Source organism: Ursus maritimus, unplaced genomic scaffold (assembly GCF_017311325.1).
Source record: "Ursus maritimus isolate PB19 unplaced genomic scaffold, ASM1731132v1 scaffold_4, whole genome shotgun sequence".
NCBI classification, from domain to species: domain Eukaryota; kingdom Metazoa; phylum Chordata; class Mammalia; order Carnivora; family Ursidae; genus Ursus; species Ursus maritimus.
Genome location: NW_024426552.1, coordinates 90,232,680 through 90,257,190, shown reverse-complemented (window position 1 = coordinate 90,257,190; position 24,511 = coordinate 90,232,680). Strand labels below are relative to the sequence as shown.

General features: G+C 41.0%; 1 protein-coding gene across 1 annotated transcript in view; it reads right to left on the bottom strand.

Moving 5' to 3' along the window:
• The window catches only part of PLD1 (phospholipase D1), a 192,017-nt gene that overhangs the window by 43,611 nt on the left and 123,895 nt on the right, over window positions 1–24,511 (bottom strand). The window contains exons 20-23 of the mRNA XM_040621604.1: window positions 19,137–19,247; window positions 16,382–16,470; window positions 4,150–4,263; window positions 1,780–1,829 (exon numbers count right to left, since the gene is read on the bottom strand). Of these exons, the coding sequence (XP_040477538.1) occupies window positions 1,780–1,829; window positions 4,150–4,263; window positions 16,382–16,470; window positions 19,137–19,247 (364 nt within the window). The remainder of the gene's footprint in view (window positions 1–1,779; window positions 1,830–4,149; window positions 4,264–16,381; window positions 16,471–19,136; window positions 19,248–24,511) is intronic.

The window sequence follows — 24,511 nt, the reverse complement described above, 5'->3', positions numbered from 1 at the left end:
TTTTTTTTTTTTTTTAATAAACACTCCTCAGAGTGTTACAAGCCTTTGGTTAATGCCCAGAGTTCTAAAATAGTTGATTTTGACACTCTCTGTCAGTGTTTTTGTTGCTTTTATAAAGAAGTGGATTTTTGGAGATTCTTACTATGTCATTCCTGCTTATATCCCAATTCTTTATTTTTAAGTGAAAAATATACATACATGGAAGCACTAATATTCTCTCACACATTCTTTTTTAGTTTTTTAAAAGATTTATTTATTTGAGAGAGAGAGAGAGTGAGAGAGAGCGAGGGGAGGCAAAGAGAGAGGGAGAGAGAGAATCCTCAAGCAGACTCCCACTGAGCATGAAGCATGATGTGGGGGGTTCAATTCCAGAACTCCAAGATCATGACCTGAGCTGAAATCAAGAGTTGGCTGCTTAACTGACTGAGCCACCCAGGTGCCCCTCTCTTCACATTCTGATACATCATTATCTCTTGCCTACCACTAGTCTCTCTCTATTTTGCTTACCAACAGTAAGTGAATCTTTGCATTAGACACTACTTTGATAGGTTCACTCCAGGGAGCAGAGGCTTCCACCAACCTTATCTTGTCTTCTTCAGGATAAAATCTAGTTCTTTTTAATGTGGGCCTCCAAGTTTTCACAATCTGTATCCAATCTGCACTGGAGGTCAGACAAGTTGGGTTCTGACTCCAGCTCACCTTTTGTGGAAGCTTCTGTACCTATTGTACAAGCTATAGAACATTATCGAGAACCTACTATGTGCTGAACTTAGTATCAGGAAATACAGATAAGTAAACCCATAGTTATAATACCTGGTAGCTGGGAACTATGTAGAAGGGTCAATTAAGAAGATACCTGAGGGATGCCTGGGTGGCTCAGTCAGTTGATCATCCGACTTTGGGTCAGGTCATGATCTCAGGGTCCTGCACTTGAGTTCTGCATTGGGCTCCCTGCTCAGCAAGGAGTCTGCTTCTCCCTCTCCCTCTGACCCTCCCCCCACTCATGCATGCTCTCACAAAGAAAGAAAGAAAGAAAGAAAGAAAGAAAGAAAGAAGGAAGGAAGGAAGGAAGGAAGGAAGGAAGGAAGGAAAGAAAGAAAGAAAGAAAGAAAGAAAGAAAGAAAGAAAGAAAGAAAGAAAATCTTTTAAAAAAAGAAGATATCTGAAAAAGTGCCTTTGAAAATGTGAAGAACTACAGAAGTGAAAGGTATTACTGTGGGCTTTTTCCTGATTTATTTACCTCTAAGTATACTACCTTCAAAGGTTTAGTCTAAAATAAATGAAATAAATAAATAAAAGTGGTTTTCTTCCCTAAATATAAGACAGTATTGTGACAGCCTTGGGACTTCTGCATAATAGGAGGCCGCATGAAGACCTGTTGGCCTTGCAGCATTTGTGTCCTCGGCTTTAAAGCAGGAATGACACCTGCCCTGCTTATTACTTCCCAGGACTGTGGTGAAGGACCACAGGAGAAGACACATGGAGGGTCCTTGTGAAGTTGCTTACAAATCTTACTTATTATCAAAATAATTGGTATAAATAAATAAAAATAAATAAGAAAAATCCTCTTATTTTTTATTACCTATGCGTCTGCAGTTGTGGCATCTTCATTTGAACTTTGCTTGGGGCAATGTAATGAGAATAAATAATTTGTCTCAGTTAAACATTTTGTGGGTTACCTTTCGTGAACAGAGTGCCCCAGTCACACTGTGAAAACATGAATGATTACGGATATGTCATCAAAAACAACTGTGGAAGAAAATAAAAGCTGTTACTTACGCTTTGCGTTTAATTGTCCAAGGATGGAATTTTCTCCTCTGCACATGGTCCTGAACACATGTAAAGGAAAGAACTAATTACAGAGGTTTCAAAGGAACCAATTCCAACTGCGATATCTGTGGAGTATGGTCCTACCCCAAGTAAAAACAGCAAGTGCTTTTATGAAAAGATGTACATTTAAAAAGCTAAAAAACCCACCTGGATATCACTTTTATAATGTTACTGATGGGACAAGATAGTCGTTTTGAGGTAGGTAAATGGAAAAGTCATAAAATTGACATTAGATTTCAGAAAGAGGTGCTATTTTAAAAAGATGGGCTATGAATGAACTTTCCCTCTTATAGAAAATTTGGTGACAGCAAAGATAAATTTAGAATACCTCAACAGATGAGAACACGTACAGACTCACGTTACTTTCAGAGGTGTTTAAAAGGGCAAACACTTAGCAGAATAATTTCAGAGTTAAACTATATACTGAGGCTGTCTCTGTAAAGTCGGCAAATGCCTGGAAAGTGAAAAATAGAGTCTCAAATAACTGACTCTGCTAATGATTTTGTTTCTCACAACTCCGCTAAGAGTCAATGAATTATAAAGACTGACAAAACAAAAAAAATTCTATGCGCCATCTGCTTGCTCTGTAAAAGTAATTAAAAATACAGTTACGCTTGGGAAATACTGATATTCTTAAAGATGATGCCAGCAAATAGAGATGTTTTTGCATAATAAAAGGTTAGAATTTTTGTTGCTGAACGAAAGCCAAGCATGTTATTTCATTCAGCTGGTTCAAACCCAAGAAAACAGACATCGAAAATAATTACAATTGACAATATTCCAAAAATAATATTAGAATGGCAAACAAAGTGGATAAAATCCAATTAAACATTATGTCAGTGCCTTAAATACATGAAAAGCTTTGTTTGTCATGTTATAAATCAGATAATATTAGAAATGGGCAAATCTTCAATCAAAGCGTATACACCAAAGCATAGTTACAGCTCTCTCATACTGTAACCAGGCAAAATTGCCCCAGAAGAAACTAAAAAAAAAATCTTGAGATCCTGGCAGACAGGTATACCTCAAAAAGTCAATAAGAAATGAGGATTAAAAAAAACAAACAAAGACACACCATCACACAATGGTGCTCACAAACTATTTCCAAGACTACATACTGTAGGGGGTACGTGTGGGGGCAAACTATTTCCAAGACTACATACTGTAGGGGGTACGTGTGGGGGCAAGTGGCAGGGGGGCATCTCTGTCCCTCCCTACCATTTGACCACGTACCTGAAACCTTATCTGCTTTAAATATTAGGGGTTCTGTGTAAGGTCTCATTGGTCCCTCCCCAACAAAAAGGTTTGGTTAGAAAGGTGGGAAGCTACAGATGGTTCTGAAAGACAAAGGATATTAAAAGAAAATATCCAGGTTCTAGTCCTTTCTTTGACTTTGAACAAGTGTGATCCTGAGCAGGGCTCTTTTGTATCTCAGGTCACAGTGCTTGTTACTGGAAGCTGGGATTCATGCCCAGACCCATCCACTTACCTCTTCACTGCCATTCTCTTTCCCAGCTAAGTGACCCGGAGAGAATGTTAGGGGGACCTTTCCATTACTGTCTACACCACCTCTCTGTCTGCTCACCAGACATACCTCCCAACCCTCTTCATAATGCTGTACTGGCAAAGTCTGAAGCTTCACAGGTCTTTTTTTGAGTGAATATGGCAGTTCTGCTTTTTAGAATATTGAGAATAGGATTTAATACTTTCCTTAAAAATTTTAACAAAGATACAGCAGAGAAAACAGAATTAAAATTCCAGGAGATAGGAAAGAACCTTCATACTTCATTTACCGGCCAAGGCCATCATTACCAACCTTGTTGGAAACCTTGCTACCTAAAGAATCATAAACAAACACATAGAAAATCATACTACTTTAAACATTTAATTTTTTTTCTTCAAAGAATATGGAATGCTCAATAACTATGTGGTGGCTGAAAGATAATTTTTAAATCAATATTCTATGTAGGTATATATTATTATATATATGTACATACAATTATATATATATAAAGTTCTTGTCTCCGCTTATAAGATCTATGTATATGTATGCCTTGTGTATAGGCAATGAATATAAAAGAGAGATTTATATTTCAGTTCTTTTTATATTTGCCATTTGTTCTAGGCCTGCCATTTACGATTTTAGGCTCTATTTGAATTTTATCAACTAGTAAACAGGCCAAGATCCAAAAGTAAAATAAAGCGTTCATCTGTTCAACACTCCCTGAATAGATGTGGAGAAACATTTCCATTCCTCTCACCAGCTTACGGGCATGACTGAGAGAAAGCTGAAAACAGACGACTTTAGAACTTTGGCACCTGTAGTTGAAGTGCATTATTGCCTGCAGAGCGTTTCCTCCACCGGTTGAGATGTCTCCTTCAAACCCTGGCAGCAGTGGGATCACCACATACACCCGGTATCTCTGGCTTTCCCTACAAAAGTCAGATGCAGAGCCATTCACCAAAAAATGATAGTTCAGCAGTTCCCATGGTTTTAGAGATTGAGCTAACGACTTCCTACAATACATTCATTACCATTGTAGGGCTCGGAAGGTGCTGTTGGATTGGAGGCCAGAAGCTGTTATCCAGGTAACAGTTCATAACAACCTAAAAAATAAGCTGAACTTGGCAGTAGAGTAGGAACTCTACTCACTATCTCTCTGCAGCATAATTCTTCCTAGAACAAAATCCATGTAAGCAACCCATGCTTGCTTACAACCCATGGAAGGTGGGGTGGGGGGTTAAAACAAAGTTTTGAAAAAGATGTCATCATAATACTTTTATGTATAACAAGTTGTATCCGTTAGTACGTTGCTCAGAGCCCAGCAGATAACAGGCATTCAGTTAATGATTGTTGAATCAGTGAGTTCCCACAGCCTAGATCTCAGAGGCAGAAGACATACATCCTGGTCCCAGTACAGTTTCCAATGCAAAAATCATCATTGCTTAGAAACTTCGATTCAGCTCTGAAAACTGGTTCCACTACAAGATGGTATCCTGGGCCCTTCAATTCTGAGTAACTGATGATTTTTTAAATTCTCTGCATATGTAACTCAAAATTTCTTGGGCCACTGTTCCAATGGATTGAGGACTGCCTTTGAAAGAAAAGCCTTTGAGTAGCCTTTGCTACTCAGTGATGTAACAAATAAAAGGAGGTGGGACTACTTATTTGATCTCCTTTCAGAAAGTAAAAGATTTGGAGAATTATGTTCAAATAGGTATCACTATTTGGAGGCCCGGCTGTTACAGTCCCTGGCTCTATTTATAGGATACACAGGAGGAAGTGAAAGCTGAAAATGACTGTGGTCGAGAAATCTTGTCCATATATCTGAGAGATCCATAGTCACACAAAGATGCTGCTACTTATATTCTTCTATTAATACTTAATTTCTAAGGATCATTTTCTTCTAAACAACTACCTTTTTCTTTCATGTGAATATTACTACCCCTCCCCGAGGGGTCAGATTTCATTGCAACGCGTGCAAACACCAATGTTTGTATCAGGGCACGTGGGCAGTGAAGTTCAGGGCGGAAGTGATGGCCAACACCACGGAGTCTGGAGGCCTGCGAGCCTAACTGCCACGCTGAGGAACCAGGCATCTGAATTAGGTTGTTGCAATGGCATGAATTAATCACTAGATGGCAAACATAGTTTGAGTTGGAAAAATGAATTAAAAAAAAAAAAAATGTAAACTCTTCAAGCTCTCTGCCTGCTAAGGGTAAGGGGCTCACATCCTTAAATGGTAAACAAGATAGTGGGGAAAGAAGAACAGAAGGAATACCTAAGCTATTTTCCCATCGCCAGCATTTGAAAGTCCAAATGAGTCAAACCAGACACTTAGAAATGGACACCATCTAGCCTCAACTGCCTTTCCAGAATCTCCTTCCCATGAGATCTTCCCAGACCCACAGGCCAGTGCCAGAATACTGCCCTTTGCTCAGAGGTGTCCCTCCCTACTAAGGAAGGTTGGCTCACCTGCCCTCTGAGTCTGGAATACCCGTCCTGCTCACAGAGTCCCACTTCTCCTTCCTGGGCAGCTGAAAGGCACCTTCCTTGGTCAAACCATCCTGAATCTTCCAGTCAAAGCTGGCTTGCTCCTGCCTCTGCACTCCCATGGCACGTGGCCGGGATGTCTCTTCAGCATTCTTTTTGCTTTACACCATAGTGACACACAGATCTGCTGCCTAGGTTACGGTGATAAGCTCTTCTGAAACCCAGGACATAGGTCCACATATCTTTCTATTTTGGGCAGTGCCCAACAGAGGATCCTTGCACACGCTATGCACGCGGTACAATCTGCTTTGGGAGAAGGGGGTCAGGTTGGAAGAAGGTTTGTTTCTGGGAAGTTACTGGCAGAGAAGGCATTAGGCTGTAAAAATTAAATTAGGTTTTTCTTTAAATTACATTTTATTTGCATTTTTATTGTGGTACAATATATATAACACAAAATCGGCCATTTTAACCATTTTTAAGTGTACCATTCAGTGGCATTAACTACATTCACACGTGTGCAACCCTCACGATACCTACTTCTATAACTTCATGATGCTAAACAGAAACTCTGTGATAGCTGAGCAATAGCGCCTACATTTTCTCTCCCTGCAACCCCCAGTAACCTCTCATCTACATTGTGTCTCTATGAATTTGCCATTTTAGATATTTCCTCTAAGTGGAATCATTCAGTAGTTGTCCTTTCGTGTATGACTTATTCCACTTAGCATAACATCCTCAAGATTCATCCATGTGTCAGAATTCCTTCCTTCCTGTGGCTGAATAACATTGCATTGCGGGGGTAGCCCACATGTTGTTTATCCGCTCATCTGATGATGGGCACCTGGGTGTTTCCACCTTTCGGCTACTGTGAAGCACGTTGCAGTGAACGCCGGCATCCAGAACCTCTGTCCCTGTTTCCAGTGCTTCTGGGAATGTACCCAGGAATGGCATTGCCGGCTCATATATTTATTCTATATTTAGCCTTTGAGGAATCACCAATTAATTTATATTTTCTAATGGGTACTATATTTCTTAGAGTACAAAATTTAAGAGGTAGAAGATTTTATGATGAAAACAAAATTCTCTCTCTCCTTTGTCCCCAGGCACTGTTTCCCCTCCCTGAGGGCAACTCCTATTACTTTTCATGTTCTTTCAGAAATAGTCTACGAATATATAAGCATACATATATGTACTTTTCTGTGAAAATATTAGAATACTATAAACACTTTCATGAATGTTATTTTTATTTATGTCTGTACATTGTCCATGTTTTAATAACAATGATACAGAATTCCACATACATCCTTCCCATAATACTTACAGCAGTTCTCTATCGATGGGCATTTAAATTGTTTCTAAGTTTTTACTACTTTGAAATACCTATTGTTATGGATGCTGACCCACATGAGTCATAATTGTGAAATGTGAATACCCCTTTGGAGTGATACTGATGGTCTTAAAACCAAGGGTTTGTGATTCTGTTTGTAAAAGATGGTTCCCTTTATCGTTGTGTTCTCTAAGAGGAGAAATGACCTCAAAACAGAGACCTCATATGTAGGATACTGGGAAACGTCCTATACAAATCTTATGTCTTCAGATAAAATATTCTTGCAAATTTAGTTTGTAGGAATCAGAATGTCCACGTTTTCTTGTTCTTGGGACTCTGTTAGCTCCATATCAAGGTCTTTGCCTTTTTACAATGAAGTAGTTCTTGAATTTCCTGAATGATGAAAATTTTAAACTGTTCAGCCAGTTAGCAGAAATTACTTAGATTTTCACTGTTGTAGAAAAGGGGGCTCTTGAATTTCAAACATAAAATGATGGCTGAGTTTAAGCCAACGAAGAGAAAAATTCTACGCGATACTATGTCCAATCTCCTTCCTTGATCTCATCCCCAGAAGACACCAGCTCTCAGCTGCCGAGGACTCTGAAACACTGCCTCCTCATACAGTCGGGGCGGTGCAGATGACAGCCATCAGCTTAGGGCAAGAACCTGCGCCCCTAGCGGGCAGAATTATTTATGATCTTAAAAACAAGATAAGAGCTGGTGGGCTCTAAACCATCACGTAGGTTCATCCACTGCAGAGCAGAACAATTTTCTAAAATGGCTTTCTTGGGCTTTTTCCTAAAATGAGTTTTCTTTCAAACCTCACAACCACTCATAGCAGTGCTGTGTCTAATATCTAAAAATTGGAAATCAATGTCCAATAACGGAGGATGGTTAAATTATGTTACAGCCACTCAAAGAGTGAGCATTCTGCAGCCACGAAAATGACCACGATGATGACTTACTAGCGAAATACTTCCGGTACTGTGTTCAAACAGCCTGAATGCAAAGTTACAATCACGAGACAATTACAGATGTGGCAGGCTGATACTATGAAATATGCAGTAACTTTTCCCCTTAAATGCATTACCTTCCCTCACCCTGTGCCTGGAGATAGGAAGCAGGCATTGTTCTCAGGCGGCACTCTCCCAAGGGAACCAAGGCACAAGATATCAACTTCTTAGATCTGGGGAGCTGCGTAGAGATCCTCTGAGCTGAGCCAAGAGGATAAAGACATAAGGGTGAGACTCAGTGCAGGGATCCTGCTCTTCACCCTCAAGCAGAATTCCAGGGAGAACAGGACAGACCCCATCGCTTTTCAACAGGACAGGGGAGCCATGAGGGTCTGAGTGTGAGACATAATCTTGCTTCCCAGGGAAGCCTGGAGAAAGGTCCACCAGCCCCCATGATGTGCAGCAACAGAAGAGAAGTGGAGGAAAGGCAGGTCTGACAGGAGAAGGGAGAGGCCCCCACGTCGCGGTAAGCAGACGCCAGAACAGCCCAAGAGAGATCAATGCTGAGGGCTGGAAGTGTCTTCGCAAAGACCCGGGGCCCCTTACCATCCATACCAAGGACGGGGCGCGTCAGGGAGGGGAAGAGAAGAAAAGGCTGGGTTGTGCCTGAGTGACAGCATACAGAGCAGAAAGAGCAAATAGCAAGAAATTGCTGAATTTGGCCACACTTAAGTGTGGAAGTGACTAGACTAAATTTCCTTCTATTGTGTGGAAATGGAATAAAAATTCAGGCGAGCTATAGAAAAAGGAAATAAATTACAACTCAACAGAAAATATATGTATATTAGTACGAACAAAAAAGATAAGATAGTAAAAAGTGAGTTCCTGGGTGGTGAGAGTGTGGGACCTTTAATATTTTCCATTTTTGTGATCGCTGAAATATTGCCTGTACCTTGAAAAACAGAGCACTAATTCACCATGTAAATGGTCATGGCTTTCCTCTACACTACCCTCCTTGTTCTTCCCTCAGGAAAAACCCTCTCCTCTTTCTTCATCAGAAGTGGGGCTGCCTAAAGTGGCATCTCAGGATCTGTACGAAGGCCCCTGAGGAGCTCGCCGTGCTTCTCCAATGATGAGATGCTTTGTTTTTTGAGAATTCGGGATTCATAGATCATATTTCATTGCTATAAGCTCCGAGAGCTGGTATAAATCCTATCATTGCGGATTTTGCAGCAGTGAACACGGCCAGAACCAAGCAGAGCCGTGGCTGGGGCAGAGTGTTCTTGTGGGGAGAATCTACACTGTAGGGGTATCGGTTACATGACACTCGGGTCGGCAGCTTCTCAGTGGTTTGGGACGGAACCCATTTTATTTTACGTTTGGCAAATCTTTAAAAGTGCAGTAGCCCTTTTCAGGCTTCAGTTTTCCCATCTGCAAATGAGGGAGTTGGCTAAAATCACAGCTAGCCCACCAGAGACGCTGGCCCCACTTGTCAGTGACTTTGCATATCGTATGTGCAACTTTGTAGATTACGGCATCATACATACTGCGCATGCACACGCACGTCGTGATTTCATTGGTTATGTTTTGGAGACGCAAGCTCCTCAATGGAAGGATGCTGAAGGTTAGCCCAGCACGTCTAAGACTTCACTCTTGACTTGATAAGCTTTGTGAGAAAGGCCCCTCTGTTGCCCCCAAATAAAACCCTACAAAATGATTGCTGGGCTCTGCCCTGTGCTAATCTTTACATCTCTCTATCTTCTGAGATTACCATTTATATAATTTTTGGATTCAAACAAAAGCCATTAAATGATCTAAATCGAATATTCTCCTGCCATGATCTCTTGTCATCTCTGTCCCAGTGTAACCTCTTCTCAGGTTATTTTACAGAGCTTAGAGGTTGGCCTCCAAGAAAAAAAATATGAACCCAGCAATTGGCATACTTAATCTACATGCTTTTTGTTCTTTCTATTACAACTGCAGTTTAAATTTCTTTAAGACAGTGCTTCTGAAACACGCCCAGTGTGGTTCACAAATTATAGGCTATGGTAATTACAGGAGGCAGACTTTTCTGTAAGCTGAAGAACTTCTTACCTATCAAGCAATTACTTTAAAAAAAAAAAACGTTCATCTGATTTCTTTATTTTAAAAATAAAGTATCTCTCATAGCTTTCTGGGAGGCTTACTATTAGAACATTTCTACTTCCCTTGAAACGAGGGCAGCTTTGTAGCTGAGTGGTACAGAGCACAAGCCGAAGTTCCTAAAGACATGGTTCAGTCTCAGATCCACTCATCAATAGCTGTGTGACTCACGCCAGTTACTAACCTCTCTGGGCTTCACTGCCGCATTGTAGAATGGGAAAAATTATACATCCGCTAGGTATAGGAATTAAATAAGGTAATGGGTGTAGAGCACCTCGAACGTGGAACAACTCAAAAACTACTTGATAACATTATTAGTTTACAACCACCAATTTCAAGGAGAAAGCTTATACACCTTCAAAGAATAATAAAGGAAACGGGACCTAAAATTAAAACAAATTAAAGCAAAACTGAATTCATTTTAGGCTACAGAATACCTTCTGTTTTATTTTACATTTGGGGGGGATGTTTATCAAATCAATAAGAAGTCCAACGACTGATTCCCAGGAGCAGAAGGCAGCTATGGACTTCTGGTAGGACACCTCCAGACAGTGTTTTCATAATGCATCTCTACGTGTCACAGGTGAACGAGCACTCGTGGCAGGAAACCAAAGTAAGTTTCACCTATCCAGCAGTTGCCATCTAATAATTTAAAACCAGGCATGTTAAACAGCTCTTTAAACAGTTGTTTCTATCATAAATATTAATTCTGAAACAGTTGATTTGAGTATTGTGCTTCTTGATCCCTGCTCAAATTTACAGTGAGCGACCAGATTTCCAGAAGATGAATTTCCTGGAAATAACATCATCGTGTCTCCTGTGAACTGATATGTTACGCTTTTTAAATTGCTTTCACATCCATTCATATGAGCCAGGTAGAACAGGTAAGATTTTCTCTGTTACTCAAAAAGCAGTGTCAGAAAGGTAAACTGATAGATTGAAAGGTCACATACCTGTAGATAACAGAGTTGAAAAGAACTCAAGTCTCCAGACACCTGGTCCCCAAATAATTCCAGATTCCCCAGGGGAGTATTCCCCATGCCACCCACTCCTGGGCAAACTGCAAGCACTGTCTGGCACTGTTCTACAGTTATAGGAAGCAGGAAGAATTTGAGCAATTTTCAAAACTGTGTGTTTTTCAAAGTAGTTCAATATTAGAATATGGAGGCATTAAACCAACGGCCTATTTTCATTGTATGTGTCAACTCTGTTGATAGTGCAAAATGGACTCTCTCACTTCTTGTTTACCCAGGCAGCAGAATTATGCACGTCAAGTTCCCAGAAAGAACTGTTTCATCCTCAGAAATCATTTATTCATGGCACACTGTGTTTTAAAATTTCTACCTGGATCAGTGGGTTCTAACTCTTTCTCTTGGCTTATTCAAACATGGTATAAACCAGATGAGTTCTTCTCCCTGATCTGCAATCAGATTTGAGTTGTCAAAGATGGGCTTCCAGTGGGTTGGCAGCTGGTCTCAACTCCAGGACAGTTTTACTCATTAGAGGAGACTTTCTGTTTTCTGCCGAGATTCCCACAGCAACTCTTGGTTCGCCATGGGATGAACAACATTCTGAGGCTCTAGGTCATGGATCAGAGCGTGAAGTCTTTGCAAAAACCTGTTTCTGCAAAGCACTATGGCTGTTGAGAAGGAACCAGGAGGAAGTGAAGAAAGCGGAGAACTCACTTCAGGGAACTGGTATTCCCTGGATTCCAGCACTGGCAGAAAAATAAAGTCTCAGCCCGGTCGAGGGAGCTGGCAACTAAACGACTCTGATCTTTCCAGGGTGGGAGGGACCTGGAAGGGAGCCTGTGTTCCTTGGTCAGGCCTGGCTGAATGCTGACTGTCATTTCCCTCCGTCTGCTTTGTGCTAGATTCTATTCTTTTTCCAACAGCCAAAATTATACTTGTTGCTAGGCACGTGACATGGCAGGGAAGTTCTGAGTCTCAGAAGAGTGAGCACAGAGAAGTCAATAAAGGAAGAGAGGGGGTGAACTTGGGCATGGCGCACAGTGGCCCTCAGTGAAAGGGGGATGGGGAGCATTGCAGGCAGGCTGCACGATGAGCTCCCTAATCCCACCCCTCCCTTTCCTAAGAATACAAGCTCACAGACTTGAAATTATTAAATGAAAACATATTTTACAGTTATTATGAACACAGGAGATGAACAATAATGTGGAGCTACAGAGAAGGGGGAAAATGTAAAATATATTTCCAGGATACACGTGCGTATCCGTGAAAAGTTTTATGTGTGATATACACACCCTCTGAAATGTGACTGTCAAAGAAAGGGAGACGATGGAGAGATCAGAGCTAAATAACACAGTTAATTTGAAATTCAATGGACTCATTTCCCATTTCCTATACAAAGTAGGCTTGAAACTGCATCTTTAATGTGCTCTGTGAACTTCCAAGTGTGAGACAGTCTGCAGCAGATGCTACCCTCCCGTGCCCTCTCATCACAGATCCCTTCTCTTTTTAGGAGCAGCTCACAGGATCACTGGGAAATGTTCAATCAGAAAATATCTTAAAGGTCTTCACAGCCCTGAAATACTATGATTTCAGAAGAAGTCCAGATTTTTAAAGACAAACGAATATGCTAAGGAAAAATGTTCTTTCAGGCTCCCAAGCCCTTTAAAAACAAATCTTACAGGTACTTACTAAAATATGGACTACAGGGAGCTAACAGCTCGCATGAGCGAAGCTGAGAGTCGTCCTGCTTTCCTTACTAGCTGATCACGGTCACAATATTCGTCATTCGCCGCTCAGCCCAGGGAGCTCATTTGTCTGCTTAATGGATTTCTGCAACTCATTTCAATTTCATGAAAAAAATATTTTTCTCCTTTGTCAAATGTGCTTTATAGATAAAGTGGATACTCTTGCATCAATGAAATGGAAGAGGTGACAGAAAGATAATTTAATTTTGTAAATTAAACATAAATTGACCCACAGAATTAAGAGACCGGCATGTGTTATGTTTAACTGTAAATAAGGCTGTTTTTAAGTCATTTCAGAAACAGCTCCCCCAGTAACTTTCTGGAAAAAAGTATGTGAGAAGGCAAAAGATAGAAGTCACCTGGAAAGGCACAGATCATCATTAATACTTGGGGCCATGCGTGCTGTTCTCGGTGAGTACTGAGCAGTCTTGGCCGTGCCCTGGAGTTACCTTGGACCATTATGAAACACAAGTGCCTGGGCCCCACTCCAGGAAATTCTGACTCAGCAAGTCTGGATTGAGTCCAGCTCTCTGGATTTTTGTAAAAGTCCAATGGTGAGGGGCGCCTGGGTGGTTCAGTTGGTTAAGAGTCCGACTCTTGATTTTGGCTCAGGTCATGATCTCAGGGTCGTGACAGCGAGCCCTGTATCAGGCTCCACAATGGGCGTGGGGCCTGCTTAAGATTTTCTCTTTCTTTCTCCCTTTGCCCCTCCCCATGCCTGCACTCTCTCTCTCTCTAAAATAATAAATAAATCTTTTCTTAAAAAGTCCAAGGGTGACTTTGATGTGTAGTCAAGGGTGAGATCTATTCTACACCTTGCAGGATGTGGTGGGTACTGTGATGTGCTGCTTAAATGCCCTCACCGTGGGCTCAAGACAGCCATTCCCTTCCCCCTGAGAGTGCTGGCTGCTGACTACTCACAGTGAAGTCCTTCTCCAGGATTTGCCCTCCCTGCCCTCACCCAAGGTCATGCTCATTTCCTCAAGTCAGCCTGGACCTGATGACTGGCTAATGGGAGGAGGGGACAACAAAGGCCCAACCCACTTGCCTCAAATTGTGGGAACCCTGAAGGGGTCTTAAATCCCACCTGTCAATGAACTGAAGTTATGTGGTATGGGGAGAGGCACTGGGTTGGAAGTCCAAGGGCTCCGGCTCAAAGGCATTTTTGCCTATTGCTTTCAGTGGCTTAGTCAAGCCACGTCACCTCTTGAATCTTAGTTTTTAACTCTACAAATGGGGACAGCAACGACAATAATAAAAGTAACAACCACGAGGACTATATGATCTACTTTCAAGAGTAGTTGTGAATATTCAGTAACAGTCTAGAAACTACCGATCATATAAAATACTGGTAGTTATTGTTGTAACATGTTCTTAGGTCGAAAAATCCCCACGTATTATGTGGGGAAAAAAAAAGATATTAAAGGGCCATGTGACGCTGGAAGTAAAATGATGTTTTAATCCCCAAATGTGTATGTACTTAACATTCTCCACTGCATGTGTTCAAGGAACTGAAATAATAAAATATAATCGTGTTGCTTGTTTGTTTATTTTGTTGCCTTTACACAGAGCTAAAATCAGCCATAAAAAGAAGAGTCTGGATGCCAGGACAACTCAGTGGAGAAAGAACAGTCTTTTCAACAAATGGTATTGGAACAACTGTATATCCCCATATAAAGGAATGAAGTGGGACTGCTGCCTCACGCCATGTATGAAAATAACCCAAAATGAATCCAAGACCTAAGTGTAAGGAGTAAAACTATAAAATTCTTAGGAGAAAAGAAGTATAAATCTTCATGATCTTGGATTAGGCGGTGATTTTGTGGCTATGGTACCAAAGCAGAAGCAATAAAAGAAAAAACAGATAAACTGGACTTTATCAAAATTAAAAACTTTTGTGTTTCAAAAGATATTATCAAGAAAGTATAAAAGAAAACACCCTGCATAGGGGAAAATATTGGCAAGTCATAAATCTGATATGATATTTGTATCTAGAATATATAAAGAACTCTTACAACTCAACACTGAAAAAACGAACTAAGTAAAAAATGGACAAGAAATTTGAATATATATTTCTCCAGAGATAATTACAAGAAATGGCAAATAAACAAACAAAAAAATACACAACATCATTAGTCATTAGGGAAATTCAAATCCAAACCACAATGAGATATCATTTCACACCTATTAGGATGGCCATAATCCAAAAGAGAGATAATAGTAAGTACTGGCAATGATACAGAGAAACTGGAGCCCTCATACACAATAGGAATGTAAAATGGTGTAGCTGTTTTTGAAAACCTTCTGGCAGCTTCTCAAAACGTTAAACATAGAATTACCATATAACCCTGCAATTCTACCTCTAGAGTAATAAAAATATGTCTGCAGAAAAACTATGACAGAATATTTATAGCAGCATTAATCAGAACAGCCAAACATTGGAAACATCCCAAATATCTACCAACTGATGAATGGATAAATAGAATATAGTATATTCTATATATTTCTATATTCAGAAATATATATAATATATGTGATACATTAATTATTATGTATATTAATATACAATGTATATATTATATACAATTACATATATTATATAGAATAATATATTCTATATATTTCTATATTCAGAAAATGGAATATTACCTGGCAATAAGTATAAATGAAATACTGTTAACATCCTATAACATAGATGAGTCTTGGAAACATTAAATTAGGTGAAAGTAGTCAGTCACAAAAGACCACATATTGTATGATTCCATTTATATGCAATGCCCAGAGTAGGCAACCTATATGGAAAGAAAGAAGTTTAGCGGTTGCAAGAGGATCAAGTAAGGAGAAGTAGACAGTGACTGCTAATAGATACAAGGTTTCTTTCCGGGGTGATGAAAATGTCCTAAAACTGATTAGGTATAGTTGCACAATGCTGTCAATATGCTGAAAGTCCCTGAATTGTACACGTCAAGTGGCTGGATTGTATGGTATGTGAATTATATCTTAATAACAATGTTATTAAAAAAATAATCCCATGAGCTGAAGAAGTAAGACAGAGGGTAACAAGCATTTAAATAGAACCCATGGAAAAATATGATGACTATTTTGCTTTGATTTTTAAGTGAACACAGTTCACTGTCTGCCACTAAATAAATCAAATCACAACTCTAATGGCGTGGGAAAGAGACTGGCCAGGAAAAAATGACTGGGCCCTGGAAGAATTCCGATTGCTTCAAAAATGGGACTCAAAATTCTCAGCAACTGAAATCAGATTGAAGGAACCAATAACCTACCGCTAGCTGAACTCAATTTATGCCTGCTAGGAAAAGACCGTATTTTAACACAGGCTTTCAAAAGTCATTTTAGCAGGAAAGGCAAGAACATTCGCAGTAACCACTCCTAGCCAAAGGCCAAAACATTACCTGTGAGCTTTCAGTATCCTCTGAGCAATGGCATCACCTATCTTGTTGAACACAACTTTGTCATCAGCGCAACTTATGAAAAACTGGTTCTGTAAGAAAGACAGTGATCACGTAAGCCTTTCTTATCTTAGTAGTGTATATACATGGAAAACGTGCTCTATTACAAACACTACACCAATGTTAAAAAAAGTTTCACATAGCAGACATGTTCTTATTACTAAAATCATTTAGGAAAGTAAATGACCCTGAGACTAAAAGAAGCCTCATCTCACTCTGGGTCTCATGTGTTTCCAGGCATTTCACATATCATATCTCAGTCCAGTGGGAGGCTACACTGTTATTTCATCATGTGAGTTCTTTGTCGCTGACATTTTTAGAAAGGTAAGAACACTCCAAATTTAATCATTAGGGACCCCAGGTTTACAGATTCATGTATTGTGTAAATGCTCATGATTTAAAATCCTATATTGGTTGGTGTGCCTGGGTGGCTCAGTCGTTAGGCGTCTGCCTTCGGCTTAGGGCGTGATCCCAGGGTCCTGGGATCGAGCCCCGCATTGGGCTCCTTGCTCTGCTGTGAGCCTGCTTCTTCCCTCTCCCACTCCCCCTGCTTGTGTTCCCTCTCTCGCTGGCTGTCTCTCTCTCTGTCAAATAAATAAATAATAAAAAACCTTAAAAAAATAATAACATAAAATAAAATAAAATAAAATAAAATAAAATAAAATAAAATAAAATCCTATACTGGTAAATTTTCTGTCTCCTGCTCAATTTACCTTTTTAACAGGGTAGATGGCTGAATCCTGGTCTAGTTTTCTCCACGCATTCTCTATCATTGCCTAGTATCTGCTTTTGCCTTGTCTCATTTGTTTGGGTCACTTACTATTTCTGAAATTCTATTTTAAGTAGCTTCAAATCTCTTTCACAAGTATGTTTGGTACATATAAATAAGCCAACAAACTGGAAAAAGAAATATTTTTCTTTTTTTCTTTAAGTAACCTATACTATTCATTAACCCATAAAACATTCTTTAAAACTCTTCCTAAAAAACCTGGGTACATTATTATCATAATGGTGTAAAAGATTTAGTCGCGGCATAAAGGAATGTTAGTAATTAGGTACAAATACTATCACTATCACATACTTACATGCATTGTTATAATACACCTGTAACATAATCATCATAAAGTAATCTTTGCTAATCATTGTAAAGAGACACAGAAGCAATGACTCGAACTAGGATTATCATCCCTTTGCAACATCATTATTTTTACTAGTTTACATGTTTTTAGACTTAAGTGCATAAATCTCTAAAGTGCCCCCATAAGACAAACTTTCCAGGAGACATTGTGCGGGAACCCTCTCGAGAATGTGTTTTCCCTTAAGGCATCCAACAATAAAAAGTCAGTGGCAACCAAACCATGTTTGTTTTTCTGAATTCATATTACAGAGAAGCTTCGCGTTCCTCGGCAGCTGTGAACACCCACCGGCCGCATGTCACGGCCTGTTCTCCTCTTTTGGGGAGAGCAGGGTAGTTGCCAACCCCTTAGCTCGGCTAGACGTGTAACAGGTCTGTGCTCACAGCCACGTGCGTCCACACGGCATTACGGACGTCACTGAGTGCTGTGGTAGCACTAATAAGAAAGGCTGACTTAATGCTACTACAAAGAGCTAAGGCACAAGGAGTCTGGGTCATGGATGAGGCGGCCGTGAACATGGTCTATCGTGATGGCATAACTGCTGAGATCAGTAATACTAATTGTATCAGTACTGCAAAGCTCCAGACCTTGATATTCACAGTCCTTTTCCTGTCCCATCCAGGATACTGTATTTCATTTAGCCTGCTAAGTTTTGAAATCAGCGTCTCTTCCTCCAGGCCTGTGAAATAAACAAAGCTCTAATTCTTTCCCACTTGCCCTTCGTGATTAGTCACTATATGGAGGGGGAGATGGGAAGGAACACGGGGCTAGGACAGTTTTCTCCAAGAAACCCATCTCCCTCCACACAATGAAAAAATTCAATGGAAAAGACAAGATGAAAATAAAGAAGAGAGATGTGCTCTGATTTATTTTTACATTATCGTGACTTCTAATTTTTTTTCAGGATTGTCCACGTGCTCTGAGCTAGCTTCACATCTACTCTGAAGTGCAATTAAGGTCCCCAAACTAAGTGTAGTGGCCCTAGGTCTTCTCCTCTCCTCTGAACACAAACCCTGGGATCTGACCAAGCTTTAAAAGGAACAACGGTTCATACGGGATTGAAGGAGGTGACGCTTGCCCTCCATAACCTCACACCTTCCTTTTCTACGTCCCTTTCCCAGCACTCTCCCTATTCCAGTATTGCCAAACCGTGGCACCGGGGGGTCTGCATTTGAGCACTTACCCTTGTAACCCAGTAACCACTCCTAGCCAAAGGAGTGGTTACTACTGCTCTCCTGAAGCAGCACATGCCTCCCACTCAGACCCTGCACCTCAAGACAAATAAAAACTTACTCATCCACCTTGTGGTATTTCTGGCTGGTAAGAGTATAGTGAGTTCACACACTTTAATAACAAGAACTTGGGGGACTCCTCCTAGAGGCCTGAACTGAAAATGCAAAGTGCATGTCAGGTATGCTGGGGACGTAAAAATTCAGGTGGCTCGAACTCACATCTCGACACATGCCGATTAACGTACAGATCCTCAGTCTGGGACCCTGAGGTCTTTCAAGCTATTTATGGGAAGGCAGGTTGTCACGCTAACTTACGTGAGCCGGACTTACTTCTATATAGATGTAGTGCTTGCTGTTCTCTATCACGTGGACGTAAGCAGTGTGGATGGACTCTTCATGGTACTTTATACCAGCCGACCAGTCAGCAGCGGAGCGAAGCAGCTACAAGGCAACAATCGGAAATGAGCGGACAATCGAGAGGACGCCAGATGTATTCATAAAATGAAATCCATCCTTTTTCTTCTACACAACTGAATGATTACAGTGGCTTGGGTGTCATGTGTGGGCCCACGGAGAGGAGGTGGGTGGGACATTGGTCCTTGGACATAATCCATAAGGAAGGAGCCAGGCTAGAAGTCAAGCCCTGAATACTTCCTCCTCCACCCAGGATTATTGTCATTCGAAACTGGAAACCATAAAGTGTAGTTTCTACAAAGAGTATTCCAAAAGTCCCTCTTTCGGTGGCTATGAGTAGGGTGACCATTGGTATTCTTTTTTTCATGATGGTTCCACAATTACACCAGAATGCCTGTTGTTCTGGTGAATTTGTTAATAGTACCACTTTTACTCTCCAAAGTGTCCTGTTCTGAGCCATAAGATATGGTCACCCTAGCTCTGACCTGATAATGTGCTGATTCCTTTTTCCCCAAATAGATAGGGTTCAGATCCATACATTTTGAAATATAAACAGCTTCATTTAGATATATAACCTTGACTTTGCCTTCAATTAGCTGACTGATTCTTCGTGTGCCTCTCCTGGCTCATCTTTCTCATCCCTACTGCCTCCCCCTATTCAGACACTCACCTGCTCCCATCAGGATTACATTAAGGGCTTCCAGCCCAGACACCTGAGTATAAGGTAAGTACACTGATACTTAGCGGGACTGCCTAGTTCAAAGCCTAGCCCAGCCACTCAGTAGCTTTGATCTTGGTCAAGTTTCTCAACTTCCTGGTGCCTCAGATTTCTGTTCTGTTCAATTGAGTATCTATTTTATAGGGTTACAGAGAGGATTAGATGAATTACTGTGAAGCGTGCAGGAGGCCTACTACCTGGTACGTGGTATGTGAGTGTTTGCTATTACTAATGAGAACATTAGAGGATGCATTTGAGTTGTGGCTCATCACAGCTGAGCCGCCGTAGAGACTGTGGCTGTGCACAGGATGGTGGCCCAGAGGACATATAAGCCTTTCCAACTAAGAATCACTGTTCGTTACTTTTTCCAGTATTCTAACTATGACTACAGTACAACGTTGGGCAGACAGCAGGTGCTCAGTAAATATTTATTAACCGATTTTCCTTAAGCAATAGCATGACATTGCAGAAGAATCACTATAAAAAATAGATTTGCTATTCCTGATTTGAAATGAATACTGCAATGGTCTCTCACGAGGTCAACTGAAATTGAAAACAAAAGAATGGCTCCACATTATTAGGAATCTATAAAGTGATCCACTATGTAATTGGTCTTGTCTATTATATATAAAAGATCTCATAAAATTCTTCATCTAGTCAATAACTTTAAAAGTTGTTATCGATAACACTCATGAAATTCAAACTAGAACTTACTAACATCATGGATTTTATCCTCAAAATCTTACTCTTTAGTATGAGGTATTTATTACAAAATAGCTTCCCCTCAAAACACTTACTGAATTTTATCAGATGAATACGTGCCATTGGAAAGTTTAATTGTGAGCATCAATCATCAAATATCTCAAAAGAAAACTCACAAGGAAATTTATATAAACATGATCCACACTGGGAAAATATCTCGACTTCACATCATCTCTAAGGAACTGCATTATTGTCCACCAGTAGAAATGACAAAGTTCTGAACAAATAGGAGTTTCAGTTGTTAGTCCTCTCAAATTTATGTCGAATTGGGATGTGGAGAGGCATAGCCCTGAAAATGCAGGCTACCTAGAGAAGATTCTTCTCCTACACATCCTGATCTGATTCGCGAGAACTCTGGAAACAACGTATAAAATGGCAGAGTATGCTGGGCAGATAGGAACTCCAGAGATCTGTGCTACAGCTCTGCCCTTACGAGCCCTTTCACCTTCAACAAGTCCTTTTAATATCAGGGAGGCTTGCTTTCCTCCACTGTACAACTGAGATCTCTCTCCCTCTCTCCCTCTCACACACACACACACTCACACGCAGAGGCTCGCGCGCCACAGCTGCTGAGTGAAGAAATAAATGGCATAACAAACACAGCTCTATGGTCTGGGGAACGTGGTAGATATTTGATGTATATGCTCCCTAAAAACTTACAGGCGAAGTTTATGTACCACCTTTGGTGGTCACTTCTCAGTCTTCCCCTCAAATCCAGAAACCTTACACTTTCCTTTCTCACTCTCCAAACTTGCCCTGATTCAACGATTTAATAAGCTCATTAACATAAGATATAAATGAGGAGGGCCAAATAGGTTTCAAGTCTAATCAGTTTGGAGTAGTTTCATGGACAGCTATGCCAGAAAGAGGCTCCTTGGAACAAGACACGCTGGGGAGGAAAGCTAAGATGGATGGCGGAGAGCTCCAGGAAGGGAAAGCAGGCAAGTTCAAGGTAGAGGTGAAACAACAGATCCATTCAACTGCTTTAAATGCTTGATAGTCCAGAAAGTTTGTAAACAGCCAAGCAGGCCAAACACATTGCGACGGACTCCCTTCTGTTTTAAATTTAAGATTTACTCTCTCCTTTTTCTTAACTGGTCTGACCAACTTGTCCCGCATTTCTGTTTTAAACCAGCGTAACTGAGACAAGCCTCAAACTCTTGCTTACATATGCAGAAATAGGCCTTATCTTACTGCCATATGTATACTGAGAATCAAATCTAACCCTCACTTTTCAAACCTCAACTCTGAATACACAATTTTAAAGCATATAAAAAGCCCATATTTCTAATTTTATGTTTTAGCTTCAAAACTGTAACCAGAACCAGTCATTTTCCTTTATACTATGTCCTATTTTTTAACTTAAAAGATAGCCTTCTTAGGCAAAATAGGTGAAGGGGATTAAGAGGTCAAACTTCCAGTTATAAAATAAGTCAGTCACAGAGATGGCACAGAGGATAGAGTCAATGATACTGTAATAATGTTGTATAGTGACAGATAGTGACCACACTTACCATGGTGAGCACTGAGTCATGTACAGAATGGTTGAATTGTTATGTAAAAATAGATAGATACGGGGCGCCTGGGTGGCACAGCGGTTAAGCGTCTGCCTTCGGCTCAGGGCGTGATCCCAGCGTTATGGGATCGAGCCCCACATCAGGCTCCTCCGCTATGAGCCTGCTTCTTCCTCTCCCACTCCCCCTGCTTGTGTTCCCTCTCTCGCTGGCTGTCTCTCTCTGTCAAATAAATAAATAAAATCTTTAAAAAAAAATAGATAGATACATAGATATAGATAGACAGACAGACAGGCAGGAAGATAACCTTCTCTTTTATCCACAAGCCCTAATCCCTTATACACAGTGGGCCCAAGTTGAATATATGGATCGAAACTCAGAAATCTCTTCTCGAAGGAAAACTTTCAAAGCTTTCTTAGTATGTGTCCCAAGTTGCTTTTCTCTTACTGTTATGCTTTTCTTCCATATAAATTCAGCACATATCTTAATTTCTTTGTGTTTTCCTTAACTCCCAAGTCAGTCAGCTGTGGACCAGAGACTGTTAGGACAAGAGCCATTTATATGTCTCTCAAGCAGAAGTTGGCTTCCATGGAGAAGCCCATCAGTGGCACGGGTCAGGAGACAAGGGAAGCACTCAGACTGTTGGGCCTTATTCTTCCAGTCTGTACCCAGGACAAAAGCAGGCCAGGAGCACCAAGAAACGGACTTTGTTCAAGAATTCACCTCACACTATCAAGCCCTTCCTTCTAATCACCACTTTCGTACCACCGAGTGTCACCCATTCACCACACAACATGGGAAGATCCTTTCGCCTGAACAATAGGGAAAAGTTAACCTTGAGGCTGAAGGAGAGGAAGAAAATAAACTTCTGAAGAATAAAACTGAAGGGGAGAGAAGTCCTAGGAAGAAAGGTGTCGATGGGGGCTCTTGGGAGCCAGGAAGAAGCAAGAAGAGGGTTAGGGAAGGACTTGGGGCTGCTGCAACAGAAGAGGATCCTAAATGGCAAGCCGGACACGCAGCTCGGCCTGGCCCAAGCCCTTGGTGGTTACGACCAGCCAGATCTCGTCGGAAACAGCCTGTGCCTGGTGGTGACCACCTCGGGCCTGGAGCCAGACCGCTCAGCCTCAGCCTCACCATTCCTCCCTGGGTTATTTTAACCTCCCAAAGTCTTACTTTCCTCATCTGTGAAAACAAGAGGTTGCACAGGAGTCCGGTGTAGTGACTGGTGAATACTGAATGAGATAAACCACGAAGAGCTTAATGCAGTGCTGGGCAGGAGTAAACACTCGCCGTTCATGGCTCTCCCTCCAAGAACCGCAGCGGCGAGCACAGAATGCCACTGCATGAAGACCTGGTCCATAGACGGGAAACAGCCTCCATGTTAGGAAACAGCCTTAGAGGAAGTTAAGTGGCTTTCTTTTACCCCTCCCTACCTACTTCATTTTTTCACAACACAAAACATGCTGTGGGCCTTTGACATCTACATTGATTCCTACAGTGACATCCTGCAGAGAGTCATGTGGCCATTTTCCCCAAGTGTAGGAACAAGTTTTTCCACTAATATAATCTGGATGTCATTCACACTTACCTGTATAGTTTTCCTGTTTAATTTTTTTTAACAGACAGAGAGATCAAAGACCTAACTCCACTGGAATTATTTCCCTCAATTTGGCAGGACTTCTCAACAACGATTGTCTAAGGAATGGCTTTTCTACAAGAAGCTGCCCAATTTAATAAAGAGGATTGTTCCCTATATTGATTCCATATTGATGCTAATTTGGCATCAGGCATGGTCTTTTACCTTGATAGACATGCCGAATGTCCTGTCTTGGTCATTTACCTGACATGGCAATGAGAGCATTTGGGCATCCAGTTTGTTCCTTTTCAGGAGAGAACAAGTTCTTTTATACAAGAACTGGGCATAAGTGGTTTCAGAACCATCTTTCCGCCACCCCTCAGCTCCAAGCCTTTCTCCTGCTTTGTCTTCTCTAAATGATCTTGGCAGGCTTCTGAGAATGCCCAGCTCAGAGGGGAAACACCTGAGAGTACTTTAAAAGTGTCAGTGGAAGTTGCTGAAGTCAGCTTTCAGGTTCGGATGACTTTTTTTTTAGGAACAGAAACTCGTGTTGGTGGGGGCAGCCTCCGTTCCCCCCTGGACTGGCCGCCCTGGCTGCTTGTGGCAAGCCTTCTGCGATGGCTGGGCATCACGGCTGGTGTGCAATTACCAAGGATAATTGGACCCAATGTTTTTGTGTTAAAAGAATTAAATCAGTGGGTTCCCTTTTGCAAATAAAAGA